Source organism: Monodelphis domestica, chromosome 2 (assembly GCF_027887165.1).
Source record: "Monodelphis domestica isolate mMonDom1 chromosome 2, mMonDom1.pri, whole genome shotgun sequence".
In the NCBI taxonomy this organism is placed as follows: Eukaryota; Metazoa; Chordata; class Mammalia; order Didelphimorphia; family Didelphidae; genus Monodelphis; species Monodelphis domestica.
Window position 1 is genome coordinate 511614508 of NC_077228.1, and position 21543 is coordinate 511636050.

General features: G+C 48.2%; 3 protein-coding genes and 2 non-coding genes across 19 annotated transcripts in view; 1 reads left to right on the forward strand and 4 right to left on the reverse strand.

The window, feature by feature from the left end:
- The window catches only part of SMG6 (SMG6 nonsense mediated mRNA decay factor), a 183596-nt gene extending 182006 nt beyond the window's left edge, over positions 1–1590 (reverse strand). Inside the window, exon 1 of one of the 3 annotated variants that reach the window (XM_056819616.1) lies at positions 1452–1590. In XM_056819616.1, coding sequence (XP_056675594.1) covers positions 1452–1458 — 7 coding nt within the window. In that variant the 5' untranslated portion in view covers positions 1459–1590. Of the gene's footprint in view, positions 1–603; positions 1061–1207; positions 1344–1451 lie in introns of those variants that run through there. The other 2 variants (XM_056819617.1, XM_007485774.3) reach the window with 2 other exon arrangements.
- SRR (serine racemase) lies at positions 956–18456 on the forward strand. Of its 12 annotated transcripts, none has more exons than XM_056819626.1 (9): positions 956–1084; positions 3481–3658; positions 6905–7037; positions 7576–7629; positions 8024–8127; positions 8224–8343; positions 8499–8573; positions 9594–9803; positions 10066–11062. In XM_056819626.1, exons 1-9 carry the CDS (start codon positions 1059–1061, stop codon positions 10279–10281), a joined length of 1116 nt encoding a protein of 371 aa, XP_056675604.1. In that variant the 5' UTR covers positions 956–1058; the 3' UTR covers positions 10282–11062. The 12 variants fall into 12 exon arrangements, with proteins under 12 accessions (XP_056675604.1, XP_007485830.2, XP_056675606.1 ...); XM_056819628.1 differs by having other exon boundaries at positions 966–1084; positions 3459–3658; XM_056819625.1 differs by lacking the exons at positions 956–1084; positions 10066–11062 and adding exons at positions 1381–1573; positions 18316–18456 and having other exon boundaries at positions 3459–3658.
- Positions 9455–21517, reverse strand: TSR1 (TSR1 ribosome maturation factor). Of its 2 annotated transcripts, XM_056819622.1 has the most exons (16): positions 21359–21517; positions 21059–21162; positions 19524–19743; positions 19256–19390; positions 18603–19027; positions 17053–17218; positions 16286–16446; positions 15479–15663; positions 14103–14265; positions 13669–13779; positions 12846–12978; positions 12003–12119; positions 11488–11628; positions 10958–11032; positions 10467–10671; positions 9455–10274 (listed from the first exon to the last, which is right to left on the reverse strand). In XM_056819622.1, the coding sequence occupies exons 1-15, from the start codon at positions 21453–21455 to the stop codon at positions 10496–10498; spliced, it is 2409 nt and encodes an 802-aa protein (XP_056675600.1). In that variant the 5' UTR covers positions 21456–21517; the 3' UTR covers positions 9455–10274; positions 10467–10495. The 2 variants fall into 2 exon arrangements, with proteins under 2 accessions (XP_056675600.1, XP_016284784.2); XM_016429298.2 differs by having other exon boundaries at positions 9455–10671.
- LOC130457804 (small nucleolar RNA SNORD91 family) lies at positions 13443–13536 on the reverse strand. Its single transcript, XR_008917078.1, has one exon. It is a non-coding gene; the product is annotated as a small nucleolar RNA SNORD91 family (small nucleolar RNA).
- On the reverse strand, positions 13902–13992 carry LOC130457805 (small nucleolar RNA SNORD91 family). The gene has a single exon (XR_008917079.1). It is a non-coding gene; the product is annotated as a small nucleolar RNA SNORD91 family (small nucleolar RNA).
- Positions 21518–21543: the final 26 nt, after the last annotated feature.

Here is a 21543-nt window from a genome sequence, read left to right on the forward strand (position 1 = left end):
CAACCTGGAGTGAGAAAATTTGGGAAAGGAGAAGGACTTGGGGAGGAGGAAAAGAGGTGAGGAGAGAAGAGATAAGAGGGAGAAAAGGTCTGGACAAAAAAAAGAGGTAGGACTTGGAGGGAGGAAAAAGAGGTAGGCGAAGAAAAGAAAGGAGGGAGGATACTGGGGGGAGGGAATGAGGCAAGATTTGGGGGAGAATAGGTAAGAGTGAAAGAGAAGATATAAGAATGGCAGGAAGGGGCCCAGGAGAAGAGAGAAGAGGTAGAACCTGAGGGGCAGGGAGGGAGGGAGAAATAGGACCAGTAGTAAGGGGTAGGGCCAGAGTGTGGGGGGGAGAAGAGGAGGTAGAACATGGGGGGAGGGGAGAGGAGGTAAGAGTTGGGGAAGAGGGGGAGAGGCAGGACTTGGCGTGAGGGAGACCAAGACGCGGGAGGAAAGGGGGGCGGGCCCTGGAGGGGCGGGGCGGACGGGGCGCCCCAAACCGGCGGCTCGCACCCCCGCCCCCGTCTCGGCCGGCCCGGCCTCTCCGGAGGGCGCCGGGGGCGGGGGCTCGCAAGGGCCGGCCCAGCCCAGCGCGGGGCGGGGCGGCGCAGCGCGGCTCACCTCGGGCGCCCGCCTGCGGGGCCAGGGTGGCCAGGATCCCCCGCAGCTCGGCCGCCGAGACCCGGACGCGCTCCAGCCCCTCCGCCATCTTCGCTGCTGCGGCTCCTGCCGCGGCTCCTGCTCCGGCTCCGCCGCCGCCGCCGCCGCCGCCGCGCGCGCGCAGCCAGGAAACCACGACAGGCGGGCGGGCGGGCGGACGGGCGGGCGGCGCGCGCTGCCCCCTCCCTCGCCCCGCCCCGCCCCGCCCCGACCGACCGACGGACCCACACACAGCTACAGACACACACACAGCCCCACACTGACTGACTGACACACGCACGCACGCACGCACGCAGGCGCACACACCCAGCCTCCGCCTTCCCCTCCCATCCGGACGGCTGTACGGCGGCTCGCAAGGGAGAGAAGGCGCGAGCTCCGAGGAGGGCAAAGAAACGCGGAGTGGGGAGGCGAGGCGCATGCGTGGCTGGGACTGCCCGGGAAGGTGAGTTCAACCCGCTAAGGAGCTCGCTAGGTGTGCGAGCTTGCATGCAGGCCGACTTTCGGGACGGGACCAATTCCTCAGCCACCTCGAACGCTATGAAGCTTGAGTTCCTTCACCTTTTACCTGGAGATGTGGTGGGGTGGGTCGGGGCAGGCGAGAGCGAAGTACAAGGTCAGCGCTCCTCCCGTTGACCACTCCTCCCGCCGCGCTTCACCCCGAACGTCCGGAGACCGACTCTCTCCTTTCTGTGCGCGTGGAACCTGGGGACCCCGCTGGGGACCCGACGAGCCTTTCGAATGGAAGCGTCTGAGAAACCTCCCCCACCCCTTCCCTCTGTAGCCCATTGGGCAGATGCTCAAGATCTCACCCTGCATCGGATTCCGAACCGTGCGCTCCCACCCGCAGGCATGCGGCTACAATGTAACCTCGTGCAGGGCTCGCTTCTTTGTATCCATCCTCAGTTTAGCCCGATGCGGTTAACCGAAGCAGGTGCGGTATGGAGGACCCGTACAGAGGAGCGCAAGGTGCAAAACCCCCGAATAGCTACCTCGCAAGGTTACTGGCGGGCCACCATTTTACACAGCTTGACCTATGAGAATTAAGAGCATCTCGAGTCTGAAAACATTGAAGTGCTCTTTCTGTGGGAAGCCGATTCCAGTGAGTGATAGAGGCGGCAGGAGTTGGCTGTCCCCTGGGAGCTTACAATCATAAGGGGAGGGATAGTGTACAAGGACATATAGAGGCTGCAGGCTGCTCTACGAGAATTTTCCCCGAGCAACTCATTTCACTCGAAATTCAATTTCCTCATTAAAACGATGGGATAGATGGCTTCCAAGGTCCCTTCCAGCTTTAATTCTGTGACCTTATGTTATAATATAGGATGTGAGAGGGTTGGGACCTGTGGCCATGGTAAAAAAGTTCTGACATCACAAAGATCACTTTCATCTTGAGGGCTTCTCATAATCATTTCTCCCTCTCATGCCCCCCATCCAGGGTTTCCCTTAGAAATAACAGAATATGGCTCAAAAAAAAAAAAGCAACCAACCAAAAACAGAATGGGGAAAGATCTCAATCCACATTTCATCAGACTAATAATTAGATATCGATATACAGTGTTACATTTAACTCTACTCTTGGGGTGATCTGGTTGGTCTCTGGTGGTCTCCCATTCCCCCATGTGTCTGTACAGTAAAGTATAGGTCGCTCCTTTCTTGGCTGCCATGAGGATGAAGATGGATCTTTCCCAAGAAGTACAGCTCTTGGTGGATTATAGGAGCCTAGATTTAGAGTGAGAAGAGACTTGAGGGACCAGTATTCCCATGTCCCTGCTCTGTGTCTAAGGCTTGGTCTCTTCTCTCTCCCTCAACTTTCCCTGTAGTGACTGTGTGGGAGGGTGGTCTCTGCTGTAAATGCCCCTTATCTCCTTTCAAAGATACATTCCAGGGTGAGCTCAAGAGTGTGGGCATAAGAGACTAGCCTGGTCAAAGCTATTGTCCCTGTTATTATTATCCCTCTAACCAAAATAAGTGAAAACCTCCGAGGCTTGGCTTGAGTTTTTAATGGCTTATTCAAGCTAAAAGGAACTGTATACCTTGTACCCTTTTATAGTGGGGTGGGGGGGGAGGAGTTATGATAGTAGCTGTCCTGTTAGTTACATTTTATCTAGTGTTTTAAGTGCTTTACTCTTTATATCTTTCAAGTTTCATAAAAACTTGGGGAGTATTATTATCACCAATATTTTTCAAAGAAGGAAACTGAGGCCCAGGCAGGAGAAATGACTTGCTTGGAGTCATCCACATAGGATTACATACATGATCAGAGAGCTGGGAGAAACCTTTGGCCATTTAGTCCAGGCTCTTCTTTTCACTGGATAAAGTGACATCCAGGTAATATCAGTATCTGAACTCATATCTCAAAGGTCTCCTGTACCATACTGCCTGCTGTTGGGCTCAATTGAGATAATGGTGGAAAAGAACTTCATCAGAGTCAGCTATTATTCTCATCATTTTCATTATTAATTAGAGGCAACTCTCATCGTCATTATTAGAGGGAGTCAAGTGGTCAGAGGGGTCAGGAAGCCCGAGTTCAAATCCTCCATCAGAAATGTCCTTGCTGCTTGACTCTGGGAAAGTCACTTACCCACCATCTGCCTCGATTTCCTTAGCTGGAAGGTGGAGACAATCATGTCTCTGGGTTGTTGTGAAGATCCAATGAGATAATATTTAGGAAAGCATCTGGGCCATTGGAGGCGTTCTGTAAATGTTAGCTCTCGTGGTTGTGTTCTGCGAAATCACTGCAGTTCCCAGAGGAATGCCCTGGCTTTGCTTGATGTCTAAATCTCTTCCCGGGGCTCATGTACCGCTGTCTGTCCCAGCCCAGCCCTCCTTTCTGCCTAGGGTGCCAGACATGTGCGCGCAGCACTGCATCTCCTTGGCCGACGTTCAGAAAGCCCGTTCGGAGATCGGGGACGTCATCCACGTCACCCCCATCCTCACAAGCTCTACTCTGAGTCAGCTGGCCGGCCGGAGGCTCTTCTTCAAATGTGAGCTCTTCCAGAAGACGGGGTCCTTCAAGGTAACGGGATCCCGACCCTCTCCTAGCAGCAGAACTCCCAGATCTGCTCCCTTGGCAGACCCCCATAGAGCTAACCACTCTCGTCACCGGCACGTCATCTCTGAGAAAGTGACGGTTTCCATCCCTTCCAGAAAAGATGGAATCCTGCCGCCTTCCTGGTTCAGAAGTCCTTCTGAAAGGCGGGAAGGAGAGGGAAGTGTCCTCTGAGAGGCAGCACGCCAGCCAGTGATTCAGAGCTCCTCTTGGCCAGTGGCTCAAATGCTAACAGACTCGGAAAGCCTCCAGTCAGTAGGACTGGTGGTGCCTCATATTTTTATTTACGTTGTTAAACATTTCTCAGTGACCCTTTCATCTGGCTTGGCATCAGACCTCTCTGCTCTAGTCCCCTTGTTTTACAGCTGACGAAATTGAGACCCAGAGAGAGAACAGAGCATTGAGAGCTGGAAGGGACTGTAGATGCCCTCTAGTCCAATTCCCCTCCTTTTACAGGTGAGGAAACTGAGGTAGGGAGCCAGGATTTATCCCAGGTCACACAGGTTTGGTAAGCGTTGGAGGTGGGAATACACTTTAACTGTAATATTCTTTCCATTCTACCACTGATGTAAAAATGTAAAAGAAATTACCCCAGGGGCAGCTAGGTGGCTAAGTGGATAGAGAGCCAGACCTGTAAACAGGTCTGCGGTTCAGATCTTATCTCAGATACTTCCTAGCTGTGTGACCCTGGGCAAGTCACTTACTCCATTGCTTAGCCCTTACTGCTTTTCTGCCTTGGAACTAATACGCATTATTGAGTCTAAGATAGAAGGTTAAAGCTTTTAAAAGTAAAAAAGAAAAAAGAAATCACCCCAGAAGTGTGTGTTGGGAAAGGAAATGGTTCAAGGGGCAGTGTGGCATAGTGGATTGGGCACTGGTTTAGGAGACAGGAAGACCTTTGTGAACCTTAAATATTCTCAGACCCTACTTCATAAGGTTTGGTCAAGACCATTCCCCATTTGGGCAGTGAAGGTACTTGACCAGGAATGTGGGAACTCTACTCCACCCCTACTTAAGCATGCCATAGGGGAAGATAAAGTTGTAAACTCTTGGCTGAACAATGAAAAGTACTTAAACCCATACTTATAGTAAGACAAAAGTTCTTTAGCTGTGCCTATTTTTAGATCTAATACAAAAGGGTGCTAAGTACCTATAAAGGTCAGGCAACTTGTGAATTTACAAGGAGCAAAGAGGTGAGAAACTTAGAGGTTTTCTGGTGTGAACTCAATAAAAAATTTAAGCCTTCTTAGGTGTGAATTAAGAATGGTCTGTCCCTTGAAAACCATCTACTGTGATTGGTAGATGTGAGAACTTAGGGGAGGTGACATAAGAGAAAATTCGCTTTAAAAGGGGAGCTCAGATAGAGCTGGGGACATTCAGATTCAGGATTCAGCTGGGAAAGGCTGCCTTGAAGGACTCTCTCGGGGCTTCCTCTCAGAGATCTTGTGGTGAGTTGATAAAAGACTGACTGATCTCTCTCTTAAGACTCAGGTCTAAGCCATGTTGGCTAAGGCCCTTCATACTTATTCCTCTCTTATTCTCTCTCACTTTCATTAATTCCTTAATTCGTATTAATTAATTAAAATCCCAATAAAAACAAGACACTGTCTTGAAACCATATTTTCTGCGGTCACAATTTAAGGCTCCAATTCTTTTATCTGCCACAGTTTATGTCTTCCACTATTTTAATCATTACATTTTGGTTCAAATGTTTCCTGCCTTAAGCCACTTAATAGATAAATGATCCTGGGAACATCATCTCTTGGGGCCTCTCTTTTCTTACCTGTAAAATGAGGGAAACAAAGCGAGATGACTAATAATGTTTGTCCTAGCTTTAAATCTTTGCTCTTCCTCTCTGGGTCTCAATTTTCACAGCTGTAAAATGGTCCTAGTGACCTCTAAGGCCCCTTCCAGCCCCAAATCTCTGACACTAACTGTGTGGCAAGAGTAAGAAGTGGATGGACAGCCCGGGTGTTTCTTTGGGAATGCCTTTGGAATGTGAAGGACCTGAGAGGAGGAAAACCTCTCAGAGGCTGGAGTAACAGAAAGAGCTCCCAGCCATGGAGACAGGGGAGTTCTGTGTTCAAATCCCCACTGAGGCATGAGCTGTCATCCTTTCTACTTTCTGAGCCTATTTCCTTACTGTAAAATGAGAGAATAAGACTAATTTCTGAATCGGGTCAGGATTTTTTTGTTGTTGTTGTTAAAAAATGGGTTCTGCCATTTGCTAACAATTTATCTTGGGCAAGACATCCTCTCTAGGCCAGTTTCCTCCTTTCTAAAATGAAGAAGTTGCATTAGACCTATGACAAGTCCTGCTTTTAACACATAGTGGCTCTGTGACAGCGTGCCTCATTCTCCTCTTCAGCATAACCTTAGGAGACTAGAGGCAGCTAGTAAGTAGTACAGTGGATAGAGCACCAAACCTGGGGTCAGGAAAGCTCATCATCCTGAGTTCAAATTCAGCCTCAGACACTTACTAGTTGTGTGACCCTAAGCAAGTCATTTTACCCTGTTTGCTTCAGTTTTCTCATCCGTAAAATGATCTGCAGAAAGAAATAGCAAACCATCTTGGTATGTTTGCCAAGAAAATCTCAGATGGGGTCATGAAGACAGATCTGAAAGCATCGAGAGGCCACACCAGTGCCAAGAGAAAGGGGTGAATTGGGAGGGGACACAAAGGACCAGGGAAATAAGAAGCCACTTGCGGTCTGCCACCTTTGCAGAAGAATCCGACCCTGTTCCCCATCCCCTAAGGATCGAAACGACCCCTTCCTTATTCTCATGCCTTGAACGTTTTTGATCTTGGACCACAGCTGGTTTCATGATGTCAGAAGAGATATAGAGTTACTGGGGGCATTGAGAGGTTCAGGGTCCCATATGAGCCCCAAGGCCACACTGCTCTCTACACTCGGTGCGTAATACACACTTAGAAATTGGATAAGGCGCAGCTGGGTGACTCAGTAGACTAAGAGTCAGACAGGTCTAGAGATGGGGGGAGGTTCTGTGTTCAAATTTGACCTCAGACACTTCCTAGCTAGATGACCCTGGGCAAGTCACTTAATCCCAATCACCTAACCCTAGAATTGATACTAAGACAGAAGGGTTTTAGAAAAACTAAATACCAGTCCTATAGACGCTTGCCTAGCCTCTGTTCTATTTGTGTGGACGGCTCTTGGTTCAGACGTGAGACATGTTTCTTGGTGCCTTTAGATCCGAGGTGCACTCAATGCCATCCGGAGCTTGACGTCCGCCACGTCAGGAGACAGGAAGAAACCCAAAGCCGTGGTCACTCACAGCAGTGGGAACCATGGCCAGGCGCTCAGTTTTGCGGCCAGACTGGAAGGTATGATGATGGACTGTTCCCATCTGAGCACTTGGGACAGAGGGCTGGGTGTGGAGTCAGGCCAGACTCTGATCCTCTGATCCCCCAAAGTGGAGATAATCTAGTGCCCCTGCCTCACTCCAGAGCATTGTAAAGAAAGTGTATTTAAACCTCTTGGTGCTAGGAGAGAGGTTACATTATTTCCTGTGCTCTAGAGGGGAACCAGAATTTCTAGCAGTTCTCCCCTCCACCTTCTCCTTGTTCTCTACCTTTAAGTTACATGTCATCTCCCCCAAGAATGTAAACTTCTTGAGAAAAGGGTTTCATTTTTTTACTTTTTTTTGTTGTTTACTTTTCATTTTTTTCACTTTTTACTCTAACATGAAGCCCATTGCTTGGCACACAATAAACACTTAATAACCCATATTGAGTGCTGTTCTTGGATTTAATGAGGCCCAAGTTCAAATCCTGGTTCTCATACTGACTCCCAATTGCATGACCTTAGTTTAGATAAGTCATGCAATCTCTCTGAGCCTCGGTTTCTTCCTTTATGATATAGGAACATCACTCAGAGGCTATCGATTTCTCCAGGGAGGCGATGGATGTGGCATAGGTTTGACAAATCTGGTCTCATACGCCAATATCAGGCATTCCCAGCCAAAGAGATGCTGATTAGTCAAAGGACCCCAAATCTCATCCTGTGTAAGCTCTTTCCAAATGGCTTAGAATCCTAGATTTTGAGCTGGAAGAGGGTTCCCAGGATCCCTAGCTTTCTTACATCCTAGACATGTCTGATAAAGCCTGTAGACCTCTTCTCTGGATGTTTTTTAAGCTCAAGTACACAGAATTGCCAAGGGGACCAATTCTGCTGAAAGTCCAAGGTCACAGACCCCAAATTAGACAAAGATTCAGGAGCCTACCAAGGCTGAAAAACTAAGAACTAGGATTTGAGCCCAGGTTTTTCACTGGCTTCTTCCTCCAAGGACTATGAATGTTCATTTTCTCAGGAATTCCTGCATATATTGTGGTCCCCAGAACAGCCCCATCCTGTAAGAAATCAGCAATCCGGGGTTACGGAGCCACCATAGTGGATTGTGAGCCCAGCGATGAGGTATGGGACCAACTATTATGCAGCCAGTGCCAATGATTTCTTTTCATGTTTTCTGCCATGGCCAATAAACTGAACCTTTATGGTCTTTCTAACTAGTCAAGAACAACAGTGGCAGCAAAAATTGTGAAGCAAACCGAAGGAACTATGGTACACCCCAACCAATCCCCAGCTGTGATGGCTGGCCAGGGCACAATCGCTCTGGAAGTGCTGGAACAGGTGAGAAAGCCTCAGTCTTGTTGCCCCCCCCCCCACCCCCACTAAACCAGAAGCTGATATGAGTTGTTCCCAGCTTGATCACTTCATGTAACTGGGAGTATGTACCCATCAAAGTTTTGCCTTGCCATGTCTACTTTGCATTTTCACTACCACAGGTTCCTACGGTGGATGCCCTGGTGGTGCCTGTAGGGGGTGGAGGGATGATCTCAGGAATAGCAGTCACAATCAAGGTAAGAAAAATGAAAAAAAATGCTCATTCTTTAACCTAGTGATTTTGCTGCCAGGACCACATACCACAAGAAATAGTAAATCTCTCCACAGAAGCATATTATAAGAAATATTATATGATTCATAGTGGCTGAAGCAGTCATGTGAAAGCAAATTGTCACACACACACACACACACACACACACACACACGGTATGAAAAATACAAATCAGAAATTGATGGGGACAGCTAGGTAACAGTGGCAGGGCACCAGGCCTGAAACTGGGGGTCCCAAGGTCAAACCTGGCCTCAAGACACTTCTAGCTGTGACCCTGGCACTGCCTAGGCCTTACCGCTCTTCTACCTCTAAATCAGTATCAATTCTCAGATAGTAAGGTTTTTTTAAAAACTGATGCAGAATAATATTCACAAAGCCTGAAACTAAAGAAAAACCCAGCAGGGAAAAATTCCACTCCCGCTAAGAGATGTTATTTGAACTACTTTTACTGGAAAATTATGATTAAAAGTGACTAAACCTAAAAAAAAAAATTCTAGATGGCTTCCCTTTTAGCAGACTCGGTACTGAATAGCTCTTTGTTTACAAGTTGAGGCCTGTGGGTAGTTTCATCTATTCAGATTTATGTTGGCATTTATTCCCCCTGCTCCCCAATTCCCTCCCTTGGCCCCTTCCTGCTCCATCCAATTTCTTCTTAATGCAAAGGGCTGAGCGCACCTCAGACAGGCAGCTGCTGCCTCTTGGCAGCGAGCCCCAAGCTCCGAGCTCCTCTGGAAAAACACACCCAGAGCAGAACTGACTGGCAAAGTTCTAGCTTACCTGTCCCTTACTCATTTGTGCCTTTCCCTCAGGCCAAGCCCCCAAAACAAACCTCAGAGAGCCCACGGATGTTGCAATGTGCTTTTGCTTTATTGTCGCTTCCATCCATGTAAGAGCCCTTTAGAGGTAGCTCAGCACAAACGGGGACAAAGGCTGGCTCTGTCCTGGTGCCATGCCTGGTATCGAACGTCTCGTGCTCTCCTGGCAGGCTCTGAGACCAGAGGTGAAAGTGTATGCTGCAGAGCCCTCCAATGCAGATGACTGCTTCCAATCCAAGCTTAAAGGGGAACTAACCCCTAACCCTTCCCCGCCAGACACTATAGCAGATGGGGTCAAATCGAGCATTGGCACCCACACGTGGCCTATCATAAGGGATCTGGTGGATGAAGTCTTCACTGTTACCGAGGATGAAATTAAGGTGAGAAAGTGGGAGGAGAGGGAGAGGGAGGCTAAGGCTTGGCAGAGGCACGGCTCTTGATCTTGAGTGAGTCACTTCCTTCCCTCTGTAAAAACTAGGGTGTGGACAAGGAGGGGGCCATGTTCCTAAGTGGGCCGAGATGGTTAGTGTCTGGCTCGCAGCAGGGAGAGCACACAAGAAGCAAGCACAGAAACACGCTGGCCGTGCAGCACCTGTGCCAGCTCCCCTGCTCAACGCTGGCTTTTCTCTTCTTGGCCCACAGCATGCCACCCAGCTGGTGTGGGAGAGAATGAAACTTCTCATCGAGCCCACGGCCGCGGTGGGAGTAGCGGCGGTGCTGGGCCGGCAGTTCCAGGAGGTGGTGCCCGCTGCACGAGACATCTGTGTTGTGCTCAGTGGGGGGAATGTGGACCTGCGGGCTCTGAGCTGGCTGAAGGGATCAGAGTGTGAGGGGGCTCACCGTCCTCTGAGCTGTTAAGAGATGCCTTTACTAAGCCCTGGCCCAGCCCACGCTTTCGCCCTCCCAATCTCTTTCCTTGTAGAGATCTGCTTAATGCCAGTGTGGCAGCAAAATGACACAACTGTCTCAGCCCGGGCACTTGGCCAAGGCAAGACTTGGCATCCGCCCCCCCGATGGCCCAGAGGCCCCTCCACAGCTCACACCTGTTCCTAAGGCTTGCTCACACCCCTTGTCATTGCATGTCCACCTCTGGCCCGGGGGAAGTTTCCTCTTTTGACCAGGGCATGGGCTCTGGCACATAGGGATCATAAGTCCACTTAGGGAAGACACGTTTGTACAGATTCATCAGCACGGTGTCCTGAGATTTCAGCTGTCCATCAAATGTGCACTTCATATGGCCATGAGTGCCTAGAGAGAAGAGAGCAAACTCAAGGAGACGGGCATCTGCAAACTGCAGTCCTGGACAAGTCACTTCAGCTCTACCTCTGTCTCCTTATGTAAAAATCAAGGCGAGGCAGGCCTCCAGGACTCCCGAGGTCCCTTCCAGCCCTGGCTCCTCAGGCCTACTAGCTTACCCAAGCAGCAGAGCATGGACATGCCTGCCAGAGGAGCAGACGTGTTAAACCTAGCCCATCCCAACAGCACACGTTCCCTCCCAGCTCTCTGGGTCAATCTGAAGACAAAACTTTCTTACCTAATGGCTCCTTGATGTGTCCTCTGCGGCCCCACTTTGTCCTCAATTCCACTGGTTTAAACCACAGCACATCCTCTGACATTAAAAAAGTCAATCAATGAAGAAGTATTTAGTAAGCATCATCTCTTATGTGCCAGGTACACAACTATACAGTATATAAGGGCCCCGGGACAGGTGGGGGGAAGCAGAAAAAGGAGTGCTTCTTCCTAGCTTTGAAGGAAACTAGAGGCAAAACAAGGAGGTCCGTTTGGGTGAGAAGGCACAGGAGACCAAAGTGATCTAACTCCATGAGCATAAGCTAGGGCCACCAAGTGAGCACCAGTCACCTCAGACATTCAATCGGGAACCTCTAACGCTAGAAGGGGACTAGAGTATCCCTGAGAGAAGAGCCAGAACCCTAGGATAGAAAGCCTCACTCCAGGCATCCACTTGGGTCTCCATGACAACTCTCCCCACTAAAAAGCCCCAACAAATCAAGGTTTTGTACCCAGAGGCTACCAGCTTCTCTACTTCCTTCCCCCATCACCTACCTCTGTTAAAGAACATGTAGCGGACTACTGCCATCTTGGTTAAGATTTTGAAAGGATGCCCACTCAGTACAAGTCTCTTGATGACCATCCTGTCTGGATCCACTGACAGGAGAGACCCTGTTGCAATGAGGCTATGCTTGCCTACCAGGGATGGGATGCAACAAAATCATTTCAAGAATCACCATGAGTTCAGCAACAAAGGCCGCCCATAAATGGCAGTGCTTCCCATCTCCCCCCAGTCCAGCATTCCCAGAGATAAACAAAAGGAATGAGGCTCCCATGCTTTCTGCTTTTTATCCTACTGTGTTCCCTGCAGAGCTTTCATCAATCCTCCCAAGTACCCATTCTAGACAGGTTCAGACCCTTGGGAGGCTTCTGCCACTGGCCAGCCCTTGAGGATGAAACGAGGTAGAGATCACGTTGTCCCTGGCTTTGCCTTTTCCCTCTAATAACCCTCTGTCTTTGTCTAAGGGAGCTCCCCTCACCGTGCAGCTACTCTTCAAATTCCAGCTTACCATCAGGTTTCTGTTTGAAGAGCAGCACTGAGGCTGGAGGGAAGGTGATCGGGGCATAAACAGTGACTACTAAGGCCACATCAGGACGAAGAAACCGCTCAGCCTTGTGTTTATCCGCTAACACAGAAGGGAAAAAAAAAAAGTTAAATTGCATCTGGGGCTTAGAAAAATGTGAGCATGCACACTCCAAAAGCAGCACAGGCCTAGGAAAAAGGAGGGGGGAGTGGTTCATTCACAGCCCCCAAAAGCCTGTACTTCCCAGGGTTTTGTATAAGTAGCCTCCCCCAAGTAAGTTCTACAGGCCTCAAGTCCTGCCCTGGAGATTTGGGGATGAAGAAGCTCATGGACCAATAGGCTGGCTTTTTTTTCTTTCTAACTTTGACCAGCTCACCTCTGTGACCTTTCCCCCATTAGTGATCATTCTGTTCCTAGGCCTGCAAAAACTATTTCCCCATCTTTGGATCTCAGTTTTCAAGTTATTTCAAACAATTCATTTCCAAAGTTTGCAGACCCTATTACTAGAAAGAGGCAAGTATGGCAGAAAATTGGACCCATTGACCTGGGGGATTAGGGAACAGCAGGTCAAGAAGAGCTGGACCAATCTCTTTATAAACCTATTTTACCCTAAGAAAGTCACTCAACCCCAAAGCCTTAAAGTCCAAGGATAATAACAATGGTGGTCATAGGCATTTCCCCAAGATTGTGGTGACAACCCAATGAAAAGAATTGGAATACATTCTGCACACTTTAAAACACTATGTTGTATGTCTGAAACAAAGGCCTCAGAAATGGTCCAAGTCCAGCAACCCTGGGATACATGTAGCCAGTCATCCAATGGCAGACCTGCAGTGTGCTGGGAGTACAGAGGAGATGCTCGGAAGCGTCGGAAGCCACAATGGAAGATCATCTCCTCTTTGGATTTCACAGGCTCCTGGTTGCCAGGGTGTCTCCTCACCACCATGTTCAGCACTGACATCTGCAGGGTCAGGAAGGAAGACAATCAGGATAAAGAAGCCTATAACTCTGTGGAACCCAGGAGATGAACCAGTGAACTGCGTAGAGAAGTCTACACACAAGCTCTCCCTCTCTACTGTCCACCTTAAAAATCAAGGCCTAGGAATCAACTCCCAAGACATCTCCCCCTAGGGGAGGGCCAACAATCACTCTTGAGTGGCATTGGGGTTCTAGTGTCACTACCAGCTTTTTTTTTTGTGCTAAGAACCACAGCTGCTCGAAGATATTCTGGGACCCAAACATGTCCAGCCCTCCTGCGCCGCCCTGCTTTTGCCTCTGGAACCTCTGCACTGAGGCCCAGCTGATGCCCCTCATTCTCCCTACTGCTGCTAACAGGCTAGACAGGAAGGTCTGACATTCTAGCATGTGCCTTTTAAAAATGATACTGCCTCACAACAGTAGATGTAAACCCAAAATTTTAACTTGAGAGAAAGAGGCCTCAGAGCCATATGGATGTAGCATCACTAAGATGCTTCAGACAGGTTCAGACATTCTGGCAAAACCATCATTGGCTTCTCCATTCTCCTTCGTTAACTAGCTCTAACCCTAACTACCAAATCTATCTGCAGCCCTAGAAAGGGAACCAGAGGCACCTAGTAGAAGGCTGGCCAGAGGGAATAGCAGACCGTCTCCATCTCTTAAGGACACTCACCTTCTGTTCATGTGGTAAGAGAGAAAACATGACCAAAGGTACCCCCAGCCTAAAGCTCTCAACCACGGAGGCAGGAACTCCACAGACATGCAGGGTCACGTACCAGCCAACCTGCCAAGAAAAGCCCAAGAGGCAAGGCCAGTGTTGAGCTGAGGTCACCAAAGTGGATGGCAGCTCAGCAACAAGTCTAGACGGGCACCCTCCACCTGCCACTCCCACCAAGCCACCCTGGCCTTTTGAGAAGCTTCAGAGCATGATGGGGATGCATCACACAGATGTCTCAGTCAGGTTCAGACATTTCAGCCAACATCATGAGCTCCTCCTCCTCCCTCCATCCTAGAGTGCTCTAGGCACTCAACTGGCCTGAGAGCCACTCCTTCCTAAAGAAGCACTGGCAAGAGCAAGACCAGAGCTAGGGAAAAGGTAAGATGTACCTCAGCCCCTTCAGACTCCTCTTCCTCAATCTCCTTAAAGATTCGTTTCCTAGTTCTGGAAAAGTCCTGAAACTGAAAGATCCGAGCATAATCCTGGGGTAAATTTTCCTTGGGATCCCATGGGGATGTGCGGAAGCTCTTGAGGCCTCTGTACTTCTGAAATCTGAACACAGGGAAATTTCAGAGAAATGAATCAGAAGGGCTTCACAGAACCTGTCTAGAGTTCACCTTCATTCATAATCCATCTTAGCCTAAAGATAAAAACCCAAATGGAGAATGAACTCCTCAACCACTTCCCAAGAGTCCAAAGGAAGAGCTTAAACCAAGTCTATACTCATTAACTCCAAACCAAACTGGCCTGGTCACATGCCCTCCAATTCAGGCCAGGTCCAAAACAGTGCGTGGGCCAAGGGGGTGCCTCACTAAAATAGCTTCTTTCACAAACAAATCCAAAAATGCTCATCCTGACAACAGAGATGATGGGCAAGTCACTTAAACAAATCATTTGTTGAACACTCACTAATGTATCAGGTGTTTTGTTAAACACCAAAGGATACAAAGAATCTCTACCCCCAACCCCAAACCTCAGATCTCAAGGAGCATAGAGAATGCCTCTAAGAAGATAACACACGAACAATTTGGTACAAATAGCATTTACCAGATAAGGTAGAGATCATCTCAGCAAAAAGGTCCTAGTAAAGGGAGATGGGGAAAGGCTGCTTCTTGCAAGAGAGAAGTTTTAAATTCTGATCTTCCCACACTGGATTCCTTTTCCACAAAACCAGGCCCTAACTTCCTTCAAGTTTCAACTTCTCCAACTTTTTTTTTTTAGTTCACAACCACCTTTCACTTCACTAATTCACTACAAAGGGATCAGGCTTGTTCTGTTAAGCCTCAGGAGGACTAAGGAAAATCACCAGTACAAAGAGGCAAGTCAAGGCTTGGTCATCTTCATAACCCACACATTCCAAAAGGGCCTGCAGATGTAAGCTACCTTACTGGAAAGCTGAGAGGTTCTCATCTGGATATGGGTTAGAGCAGAACTAAAAAGAGGTTCCCAAAGCTATCTAGTTATACTGGAGGCCAGCACAAAGAGAAGGACCAGACCTGTCGTGTCTTTGCAAGGGGAGTTCCCAGAGAAGGAAATGCCCTCTAGCTATCATATCTGATATTATCTCTGCACCTAAGAAGTCTTAACAGCTGCATGAAGGACTATGATGAGATGCATTGCCCAGGCTAACACAGCCAGAAAGGGTCAGACAGCACTTGAACTCGAGTCTTCTTGACTCCAAGGCTGGCTTCCTAGATACTGTGCCACTCTGTAATTCAGAGTTGTGCCAGGGTATGTATTGCTTCTGGAAAATGAGCCAACTAACCTGATCCTCGCTGCTACATCCCTGGGAGTGTCTACTTCATCTGGAAACATCTCATCCAGTCTCTCCTGCTTATATTTCTCCAGCATCTGTTCCTCAGCCTCTTCGTCAATCTTCTCATCATACTGATCATCTCGAACAGATTCTCCTAAGGTCATGGTCTCACATTCTTCTTCACTACCCTCAGTCTGGAAAAAGAGGAAGTTTCAACCTTGAGTAAGGGACCCAACTTTTCTGGCCCTTGGTTTCCTCATCTGTAAAAGGGGGTAAAGGACTGTAGGATGGAGACGGTAGGGAACAATCACCAGGGAAGACCTGACACATCCTGTCTTTGTGACCCCAAGCAAATGGTCTGACGTTTCGGGGCTATGTGGCAGAGAAAGTACTGGCCAAGTCTGGCCAAGGAAACATCCTCATCTAATAAAGCCTGACCTCAAGTCCCTATCCCTCACTACCGGTTTAACCTATCTCACAGAACTGGTATCACATGCAAAAAGGGTTCTGTGGATGCCAGTTATCATCTAGTATGCCACGGATCTGTTTTCATCCTCATGGGTCTTTCCAGAGATGGAGATAGCAGTCCTTCACCAATAGGAGCCTCTTCCTTTAGCTAGTCCTTGGACACCAACCCTAAGCCAGCCAGTCCATCCCTAAGCCCCATTCTCCTACCTTCCTTGTCAATTCCAGTCTATATCAGAGTTCAGAGAAACAAAGAGGACCCGGCTACAGGCTTGTGCTTGATAACAAAAACAGAATTCTCAAAAAGCCCCACCAACCCCACAGGCTGCTCTTGGCTTTGGCCTCGCTCACCTCTGACTCTTCCCCCTCCATGAAATCCTCAGCAGCTTCCTCCTCCTCCTCCTCCTCATCGATGCTGCTGACATCATCCTCATCCACAATCCATTCAGCCTGGTAACTAGATGTTCCTTTGGGGACCTTCTTTACCATCTTGGTTCTTTCCTTTAAGAAATCTGTCAAATCCATTTGAGTCAGAGACAAGGTTGAGATTTGTTTTGCTTGGCTATGCACTTTTTGTTACAAGGACCTTGTTTTTTTCTTATATGAAATGGTTCAGATGAAAGAGAAAAATAAATGCTTGCCTATTTAAAAAATGGAAAAAATGTTAAGGGCAAGCAAAAACAAAACAAAACAATCAACTTATCCTAAAGGGGTGCCTCCCTCTGCCTTAATAAGTTCAGTCCTCAGGTACAGCCCCAAAGCTAGCTCTCTCTCTTCTAACCTAAGGAAGTGTACACAGACAAAACAAAATCCTCCTCAAAAGAAAATTCAGTCACTGCTGAGATGGCTTCATTTTCAGTTGGCACCAGCAGGTGGTCAGTCAAATGACAATCTCCTACTTTCTACCTGGGAAGACCCCTCTCCTGACCCCACATTTGCTCCCACCAGAACCAAACTGACTGTTTCACAGAGCAAAGCCATGCTCCATTGTTCAGGAAGTGCCTCCAAGTATACTAGACACCAAGCCTGGCTGCCCTCCCTGTAGGACCCTCATTGGAGCAATTGCCAAAGGAAACCCAGGGTCCCAGGGAGAACAAATGACGAAGCAGGGCACCAACCATTTGCCTCATTTAGCTCCTCCTCAGTGGGCCAGGTCTGTTCCCCCTCCATAGGATCTGGAACCACCTCTGACTGGAGAGATTCCTGTCGAGCAGGGTCTGCTCTTACTAAGACTTTAAGGTCTTCCTCCATCTCAGTTGCTCCATCAGCATCCACACCTTCCACCTGAGAGAGAAGTGAGCATGGTTGTTCAGTCAGGTCCTTCATTACTGAGTACAGCGTGGGCATTATGCCCCCAAACCCTACATATCAGAACCAGGCTATTCAGCACCCACTCCCATTGAGGCCAACATTCTCCACTAGCTGCCATCTTTCCCTTACACTGAAAGCCCACAACTGACCATGTGCTAGCAAGGTGGACAACCTAGTGTGTTTTTAACATTCATTCTCTTAGGGGCAGCTGGTAGCTCAGCAGAATCCTGAGCTTGGGAATCAGCAAGTCTAGAATTTGAATCACGCCTCATGTCCTTCTGTATAAGCCTAGGCCTCCTTCAGTCTCAGTTTTTTTAAACTTAAAATGGAGACAATAGCACCCAATGTCCAAGGTTGTTATAAAGACCAAATAAAATAACATATGGAAAACACTTTGCAAACCTTCAAGGACGTCATAAATGTTAGTTGTTATTATTCTAAGGGTTCATTTCACAATAAGTCAAATCTCACTGAGTTATATTCAACCTTGCTGAGAGAGGTCATGGCCTCATTTGTCTAATCTTTAACAGCAGAAAAGCTCTGTTGGTTAACACAACTGATGTTATTTAAAGACTCTACTCTAACCTCTAATCTATCTACATGTAACTATCACTCTGACCTCCTTTAAATGCTGCCTTTCTAAAATACAGAATCTAAGGAGCCTACTTACAAACTTTCAATGGCTCTCTAGGTCTTAAGCCATCAAACTGGTCTATTTTCCACTTACCTTAGCAACCTCTGCCTCTCCTCCACTATTTCCAACTACATACCCACTACTTCTGTAAGGCCAATGTCCTTGCTGGCACATGAATGTACCCCATTCATCCTTGCAACTTTCCCTTTATCCCTATTATTCCTCTCATCTGACATATCCTTCCCTCTTAATACAACATAAACTCTTTGAAGGCTAGCCTACCACCTCCTTGATCTTGAAAACTATGGCTTTAGTTACTGCTCAAAATCATATTAGTTTTTTGGGTCACAATTACATTTTTTTCATACATGCCACATTACATACCTGATTCATACTGAATTTCAATTTACTAAAATTCATAGATTTTGTTTTTCAGATCAACTGCTACCTGACCATGCCCCTAACCCCTCCATCTGATTTCATCTCTCAATCATGACTTGGATAATGGCACAGATACATCCTTAGCCTATTTTCAGTTGGAACATAATGAAATAAAAGCATTTATGTTAAGCATCAACTATGTACCAACATGGGTCTACAAAGTTGGCTGTAACTAAGATTCAGTAACAATAACAACACAAAGAATTTAAAAACAAGTGCTGCCAACTCCCTTGGAGACCAGCAATGACTTGCAGATACAGCCCACTCTGTGATATCACACACCTGCATGGCCATGTCCAGGCCTTTCCTAGCTTTAATCACTCTCGGATTTAGAGGAAAAGGGTCTGCAGGTGCATCAATCTGCTTGATCTGGAAATCACCATGCCCAACAATATGCAGGAGACGGTTTACATCAAGAGTCTGCCCACGAACATAGCCTGACACTTTCAAGGTGCCCACCAAGCTGCTCTCTTGGCTAGGGACAAAGTCAGCAGCATGGGCAAATAAGTAGGCACGCCGGTCTCGGAAAGACAGATGCCGCTGCTTCTGGTTAGCCAGCTGTCGCAGGAGCAGCACAGCATCCTGCCGAGTATCCAGATGGAGTAATCTGTCCCCAGGAAAACGTTTCTCCAAGGCTTTGCTCAGCTTCTTCTTGGCTTCTGTTTGTTTCTTTGGGGGAAGGCCCCCAACTCCTTGGATGGCTAGAGCTGGGCACAAAAGAAACAGACTAGTAGTTAGGAATCATAAATATCTATTACAACTAATGAACCACTCACTCATGAAGCACTGAGCCCAACAAAAAGGTGGCAGACAGGGTCTTGGGATGTTATCCCATAAACCAAGACCCTCAACCAATACTACATGGGTAACTAGCCTCCCAAAAGAGGATCCTATCCCCCATTCTAAAGACTTGTCAATAAGCCCAACCCACTTACAATAGGTAGGAAGTCCTTGGGCAAAGAGGCAAGAAAGGCAGTAATCTCCTGTACTGTCCCAGCCTTCCACTGGATCCAGGATGAATAGGATAGTATCAGCCACTTTGGCCAGGTCTAACATGGTGTGGAGATCCCCTAGATTCAAAAGGCAAACTCAACCAGGGAATCAGCAAGACAACCTAAGCACTCAGAAAATACTAAACGAATTGGCACATAACCATCAAGGGGACAGCTCAACTTAAACCTCCTTCCCTGAACTTTCACCCACCTGATTTTGCAGATGTAAAGAACCATCGATGCTTTAGCTGAGGACAGAGCACCATGAAGCCAGGTGCCCCAGCCTGCTCCACCACAGGGACAACCTTGTTGTCTGTGTTCTGGAGCAGCAGCAAAGCCTCACCCAGGTTAACCCTCTCATGGAGGGACACCACCAGCACCTGATGAGGTGGTCCATCCTTGCTGCCCAGTTGCCGCTTTTCTGCCAAAACCTGAGGATAAGAGAGGCAGGTAGGCCCTCTAAGAGTAGGTTAGCATGCCATTTCCCTCACATCCTCTATATTCATTCTACCCCAAGAGGGCCATAGGATTTTAAAATTACCTAATATAATCTCAATAGAAACAAGGAAAAGACTTGTCCTACATGCCCCAAGTAGTGAATAGCAAAGCCGGGATGAAAACACAGATTCTCCAACTCTTAAATCCAATGTTATTTGGCTACACTGTATTGTCTTCAAAGGCATCTTGCACCTTTACCCTTATGTGCTGGGGCCACCTCCCAAGAGATCTGGATGTTCCATCCATAAAAGTGGAATGCTCTCATTCCAGGGTAGGTTCTATTCATCAACTGCTATCAAGGACCTCTACAGCAGGCACCGGGCTAGAACAAAAGTTAAGAATGCCGGTCTTCAAGTTTATGTTCTCTAAAATATGACTAGAGTCAGTGCTAAATAATGGGGTGGGGGTAGGGGCAGTCCAGGTAGGAGGCAGTATTTCAGCTGGGCATGAAAAAGTGATATAAGGAGGCACATTCGATTTTTGAGCAAGGGAGTTTCACATTTATTTCTGAGGAAAATTATTTTTGAAAATAGTGAAGAGAATGGATTGAGACAGGAAAGACTGGAGGAAAAATCAAGGAAACAGTTTATACAAAAGAGGGCCTGAACCAAAGCAATGGCCATGTGAATGAGAGCAAAAACTAGTAGAGATACTGTGTAAGACCAACAAAACTCAACAACTGATTGATGTTGGAGAGGAGGGATGAGGATGAAGAACAAGGATGTTTCAATCCTGATTCCAACTCCAAGGAGGGGTTATTCCCCCATTACCTCCTTTCCAGATGTCCCAGGGGGGTGTGTGTGTGTGATTTTTCTAAACCCTTATTTTCCATCTTAGAATCAATATTGTGCATTGATTCCAAGGCATAAGAGTGGTTAGGGTTAGGCAATGGGGGTTAAGTAACTTGCCCGAGATCACAAAAGTAGGTAGCGTCTGAGGCCAGTTTTAACCAAGGACCTCCCATCTCTGTATCTGGTTCTCAATATACTTAGCCGCCTATCAGAACTTAAAAGAGAATGCCAGCTCGCTTGTGGGTTGGAATAGGTATTTCTGAGGTCCCTTGTAGCTGAGAGATTTAGGGGACACCAGGCTTGGGAGGCTGATCTTTAATGACCAAGGGAAGAGGGGGAGGGGAAGGTTTCTGTTCTTCCTTTCCACCCCCTCGCCGGCCCAAGTCTTTCTCGTTTTGGGGCAGCAGCCTTGTGCACGTGCCCTCCCCTCCCTCAGCTTCTCCTCCCGAGGCCTCACCGCCTCCTTCTTCTGCTTCCGGAGCTGGCTAGCCCGGTGCCTCTGGTCCACTCGACTTAGCTCCTTCCTCGCTTTCTTGCTCAGGACTTTCACTGCAACTCGACCTAGAAGGCAGAGCCAGGGTCGGAGGCGCGGCCGTGAGCCACGGGCCCCTACGGGACCCGAGGCGGGTCAGGAGAGGCCGACAGCGCAGGGCCGAGGAGATTACGGCGGAGAAAAGCCTCCTGCGCAGGCCAGGCCGAGGAAAGGAATAAGCCGACACGTTGTTCCCCCCAACCCCCGCTCGAGGGGTCTCCTCACCTTTGCCGTCCCTTTGGGCGGCGCTCCGGCCCCGGTGCCGCCCGCCCTTGTGAGCCTTATTCTGCTGCTTAAGGGGGCCGGAGCGATGAACTGCCATCTTGCTCTACACGTGCGTGGACTTGCTGCTTCCGGTACCAAGCCGAATGCTTCCGGTTCCGCCCGCATAAAGGCTGTGTAGGTGGGGT